The sequence below is a fragment of the Gekko japonicus genome, unplaced genomic scaffold (assembly GCF_001447785.1).
Source record: "Gekko japonicus isolate JY-2015 unplaced genomic scaffold, Gekko_japonicus_V1.1 scaffold101, whole genome shotgun sequence".
Lineage (NCBI taxonomy): Eukaryota > Metazoa > Chordata > Lepidosauria > Squamata > Gekkonidae > Gekko > Gekko japonicus.
In genome coordinates, this window is record NW_015165238.1 from 352,331 (window position 1) to 358,541 (window position 6,211).

At 42.3% G+C, this 6,211-nt stretch overlaps 1 protein-coding gene across 1 annotated transcript in view; it reads left to right on the forward strand.

Moving 5' to 3' along the window:
- Positions 1-3,119: 3,119 nt before the first annotated feature.
- The window catches only part of LOC107109385 (olfactory receptor 1020-like), a 6,188-nt gene continuing 3,096 nt past the window's right edge, over positions 3,120-6,211 (forward strand). Inside the window, exon 1 of the mRNA XM_015409995.1 lies at positions 3,120-4,024. Coding sequence (XP_015265481.1) covers positions 3,213-4,024 — 812 coding nt within the window. The 5' untranslated portion in view covers positions 3,120-3,212. The remainder of the gene's footprint in view (positions 4,025-6,211) is intronic.

Below are 6,211 nucleotides of genomic sequence, written 5' to 3' on the forward strand. Positions count from 1 at the left end.
TTTCCCAGAAACCATCCAGCTGAAAACAGTTGGGGTGGGATTCATGCCTTGGCCACACTTCTTGACCATAAAAAATAACTGTCACTTGAAACCTGACATAGTACTACTACAACACCATACAAACATCAGTCACATTGCTGCTGTAGACTCCTGTCTTATGCCTACAGACCACAGCATCAATGATTTACCACCATGAGAACCTACCAGACCAAAAAAAAAAAAAACCCTCACTCTTGAAGAACATTCTGAGGAAAAAACAACAAAAGTAACATACAACCATGGCAACTGGGCAAACCGAATTTCCACCAAAGACAAGTAATATAAAAACGAATGATGTGAACAACAAACTGCCCTATTTGGCATAGTGTGCAGAATGGAGACTGTGGAATTACAAAGGTACAAGGCAGTGCAGAACCCGTGTCCCATCTCAAAATGCTCTCTAAAGCAGGCAAGTGATATGGTATACTAGAGAGCCCCCAATCTTGTTCTGTTATCAAGCTACCTGGGTGAAGTTGGGCTAGTCACCTCCATGCAGTCTCTCTTTCCTCCCCACCCCCCATTGCCTCTATCTGACATGCACTGCATCCCAGAGCAGGTGCTGCTGTGTTAGCCTTTGGCAGCAATAACCAAAGAAAAGAGCTGTGTGACACTGTAACGACTGGCAAACTTATCATAGCATAATGTTTTATGGCTATAAGCCCATGTTGCCAGATGCAGTGGAACATATGGATGCACTGAGTCCTGAGCTACATTGAATAGCAAAGCCTGTTGTTCTTATTTAGAACATTTCAGTTTCTGAGAGCAGAAATGGTCAGGACTCATGCTGTGGTCTCCTGTCCTTATGTTACCAATAATGGCACTTCAGCTGCCACATTAATCAGACTAAAAGGCCTGCTGGAAAAGGAAGGTCTTATTTTTTTTATGCTCCCCCCCTCCCCAAGGTTCAATACTTCCAGTGAGAAGAAGCCATTAAAGCAGATGATCTCCCCAAAGAATTGGGATATTGTCTTCTTAATATTCACTTCCCCCTGAGAATTTGAATGGTTGCTAGTAGATGAGGCTGCTTATAAAAACCATAAATTGGCTGCTGAATAAAATGGAAAGCTCAGATCAGTAGATAACACTGAAAGATTAATTTTAACAAGGAAATCTTATTAATAGCAGGACTTTGAAAGCACTAGGTACAGGATGGATAGGGCTAAGGTGGTGAGATTGAAGACCTGAAGAATACATTTTATGTGAGCCTTTTGCCCCAATGCTTTCTTGAGAAATGCCAAAACAAAACATCAGATGTTAATGTATTCAAGATATAAGGTAAGAACACTTGAGACTTCTTTATCACAGATTAATTCATCACTGAGACTCAAATGGGATTGTAGAATATAGAACAAAAATTGTAATTATCTAATGGACAATGTAATAGGACTAGGAAATAAAATGGAATGATGATGTGAACAGCACACTGCACTAATTGGCAGAGTACAAACAATGCAGAATGTGGAATGACAAAGGTGTAGGATAATGCAGTACCCACTCCCCATTTCAAGATGCTCTAAACCAGGCAAACAATATGGTGTAGCAGTTACAGTGCCTCTGATCCTCCTCTGTTATAAGCCTACCTGGTTGAGCTTGGGCCAGTCACCCTCCTTTCTTCCCCCATCTGACACACATTCCATCCCAAGAACAGGAGCTTCTGAGTTAGCCTTTGGCAGCAATAACCAAAGAAATAACCTGTATGACACCATAACTACTAGCAAATCTATTGTAGTGTAAGGTTTTGTGGCAATGACCCCATGTTACCTGATGCAGTGGAACATACTGATGTAATGAGTTCTGAGCTCTGTTGAACAGCAAAGCCTGATTGTTCTTCTTCAGACTGTCTCAGTTTCTGAGAGCAGAAATGTTCAGGACGTTGAGTTGAAATCCTTCCGATGCTGGCATGTGTTACATCAGTGGTTTGATGGTTCCTCCCTCCCTCCCCCCACAGGGAGGAAGCAGCTCTAGCTTTGCCTTCATCTCAACATACTATTTTAATGTATGGGGAGGCCTTTAAAAATAAAAAAGTGTAGGAACATTCAAGCATTCACCTTTTTAACCTGAAGACAGAAATGATAGAACAGCCCTACAAAAGAATTAGGAATGTCCTTTTCTGATTTGAGACATACATCGTAGAATTTCAGGTATTCCATTCAGATTCATCAGTAGAAGCAAAGGGTCACACCCAATGTTCCCTCTAAGCTGTGGAGTCTTGTGAGAAAAAATTCTGCTTTGTGAATTACTGGTTTTAAAGTTGTGAGCCAATGATCTGGCTACTGCATAAATCAGTTAGCTCTGGAGCCCTCCTTCCTGAGCCACGGCAAAAGTGTGTGAGCTGGAGGCTAAAAAATTGTGAGCTAGCTCACACTAACTCAGCTTAGAGGGAACACTGGTCACACCCAGCCTGGATTGCACATTCAACCTTTTTCATGACTTTTACATCTGTTTTACATTTACATGGTACTTCCTGCATCCTCTCCTTCCCCTTCCTCTTTCCACCTATATATCTCTGGCCAGTTTCTTCATACCCTCCATGCATCTGACGAACAGAGCATCTCTTCATGAAAGAACAATTTAGCTTTCTGACATGAATTGACCAGGCAATGAAGTGACTATTAAATGAATGTCTTGTCAAAATCTGATCCAATTTTGTATGGTATGGGATTTTTTATGGTTTTAGTAGCTAAGGCTTGTAGAATACTTTTTTTCTCATTTGGAAGATGCTATAGGAATCATGGCATAGGATAGTTTATTATCATGGCAGCCCTAAGCAGCGTTACACCCTTCTAAGCCCACTGAAGTCAATGCCATAGGAAGGCATAGTTGAAACAACACGAATGTCACTGTAGGGTTAATGGAATAGCATCTCTTCATGAAAGAACAATTTAGCTTTCTGAGATGAATTGACCAGGCAATGAAGTGACTGGTTGGTGAAAACTGTTTTTCTTCCTCTCCTGCATGACAGACCCCCTGCAGAACTGCTAATCCTTTAAATGTTTTGAATTAGAATTATATCTAATACTTCCTGATACATTCTTCTGTTTCAGAGGTACCTGAGCATGAATTCAGAAGAAGGAAACCAAACAAGCCCTACAGAATTCATCCTCCTAGACTTCAATATCAAAGATCTACAGATTCTACTTTTTATACTGTTCCTTCCTATCTACCTTGTGACCATGGTGGGAAACATCCTCCTTGTTGTGCTTGTGTTCATTGATCAGCACCTTCACACCCCCATGTACTTCTTCCTGGGGAATTTGTCCTTCTTGGAGACCTGCTACAGCTCAACCATTATGCCGAGAATGCTGATCAGATTTCTAAGTGGGGATAAAGGCATTTCCATAGGTGGCTGCATTGCCCAAATGTATTTCTTCGGGTTTCTTGCAACCACTGAATGTTATTTTCTTGCAGTAATGTCTTATGACCGTTATTTGGCAATATGCAGGCCGTTGCATTATGCAATGCTCATGAATGGAAGAATCTGCATCCTCTTGATTGCTGTTTCCTGGATATTTGGAGCACTGAAACTTGGTATTGTAATATTTTTGGTGTCTCGGTTGACTTTCTGTGGACCCAACAAAATTAATCATTTCTTCTGTGATTTCACCCCAGTGATAAGGCTCTCTTGTGATGACACCTATGTAGTTGAAATGACCCTCCTGATATTCTCCTCCATAGGCACTCTGTTCCCACTGGTCATAATTGTCATATCTTATGTTAGCATCATTAAGAGTATATTGAGAATCCCATCCACTACTGGGAAACAAAAGGCCTTCTCCACTTGCTCTTCACACATCATTGTGGTGTCCTGTTTTTATGGGTCTTTGATGATAGTCTATGTCTTACCAAACACCAGCTCCCTGAGGGAGGTGAAGAAACTGTTCTCTCTGTTCTATACACTTCTCACCCCACTGGTCAATCCACTCATATATAGCTTGAGGAACAAAGAAGTAAAGGAAGCAATGCAGAAAAATTTCAAGATTCTTAGGTCCTTGCCACACGGCAGGGAAAACACCAGCCAAAGTGCGGCTAATTAGAGCCGCACCAAAATAGAAATGCCGCAGTGGGATCCCACAGATCCCCTTAGCCGCGGCGCCGTTGCTCCCCGGCATGATCAGATGCCGGGGAGGAAGCTACAGTTGGGAGGGGGAGGCTGCCGAACTGCGCATGTCTGAGCATGCACAGTTCGGGCAGGAGCCGGGGATGCACCAGCAAAAGGACGCGCCGGCGATCCCACGGCTGGCTTTGATGCGGCCTTCTCGGATGAACCACCACGGTAGGTGGTTCATTTTTTCACTGGGGTTTTGGGTGGAAGGGGTGGATCGGGAATGGGCGCGCAACGCTTCCCAGATGTTGTGGTGGGATCGCGCCCATTTGCTGTGCCCCCGATCCGTCCCTCTCCTGGCCCAAAACCTCTCATGTGACCGGGGCCTTACTATAGCAAAATGAAATGCATGAGGGAATTTGACTGTATGTCTTCTAAGTGTTCATAATGGAGGCAATGAACTAGAATGCTTTCTGCCAAATTACAAAGAAGGAATCCTGATTGCATGCAATCAAGTTAGAGGGACTTCTTAAGACGTCACAACTATCAGGATACATTTTTACTAACTGCATGTGTATCTTTTGATCATCCCTCATACTGGCATAATTTGGTTGGAAGTATCTAGAGATTCTGTGAATTAGTTCGCCAGGCAATTTTGATAAAATCATTATCAGCTATTATTGTGAGCCAGTCTCTGCAGATTACTTTGTTAATCCAGCAAACACCACTATCACCTTGTGAGCTGACTAAAATTAGCTTTTTTGCCTAATCATGGTGTTCACTGACTGACTCACCAGCTGAAGAATTGAACTGGCTCCGTTGAAACACATTGGTGTACTGAGAAGACCAGTTTAGGACTGCACTCTGAGTCCCCACTGAAATGGCATTGCTCAGAGGAGGCTCTGGGACTACAATGACTGCTTTAGGATGGGAATGAGATCTGCCAAAATGAAATGATGATCCCTGGGAGTAGAATGATCAAGTAGGGAACATACAGAAACTTGCAGAGGACATCTAATTTTCCCATGTATCCCCTTCCCTGCTGTTTGTCTGTTCTTTCCCATGGCAGCCTACACTTAGAATCACGGCCCCTTTCCTCTTTGCTTTTTACCATCCATCCTTTTGAAGACTTCTGATAAATTTGAAAGCTTGCACAGTATTTTGGAAATTTATGGATTTGGCTTTTGAGATAAACAAATATAAAAGCAGAGGAAGTGTACAGGAAAAAATACACCATCTGCAAAGATGTTGCTTGGAAAGCCAATTCTTTTGGCTAGGACACTGCCATGATAATGTGTCGGACTGTTATATTGCATCCCTGTGCAGAGTTGTTCCTGTCTAAGCCCAAGTAAGTTAAATGTCTTTGACTGGAGTAACTCTGTTTAGGATAGCACTGTCAGAAAGTGCTTCCCCTCTCCTGACTTCTTTTTGTACAGTTTGTAGACCGAGCTGTGAGATAAAATTTAATGGTGAGTTTGGGGTAAAAATAATGAGGATCCATACTTTGAATTCATGCTTTGGAACCCTGTTTTTGCACCGTGGTAGTACCATAACGCTGTGGATCCATATTTGGTGTGTTTTTTTGTGTTGTTTTATGGTGCAATCTGTGGGCATGGCTGTGATTTTCAATTGAAATGTATGTTTGGGGTAAATAACATGAAGATCCATGAATATCTGTGCCTTTGGATCCATGCCCCACTCATGCTTCAGACACAATCACATCTTCCTAAATTGGCATGAGGGGGACCTTTACCAGTGGTGTTTTGCTCCCCCTAAAGAGGTCTACTGAGATGAAAGACCCCTTTCATCTCATTCTACTTGTGGATATCATATTAGACTCCATACCATAGTTTTTCTGGATCATGTCTAAGTTTTTTTTGGGGGAAACTGAGCTCTTTTGCAAAGGTATGCAGAAAATCCATGCTGACAAAAGCAAAAGGTAGGGTCTAATATAATAAAAGCAAAATAATTAATTTTGGTAGTCTTTTGTCATCGATTTTAGTTTGGTTGCAGAGAAAATAATTGTGCAGCAGCACCACTGGGCTATGTAACAGACCACACATGTGTGAAAGCTAAGCTTGTATGCATGCTGGTTTGTGGCCAGCCAGTGAGCTGCTATGAAGAAGAAGA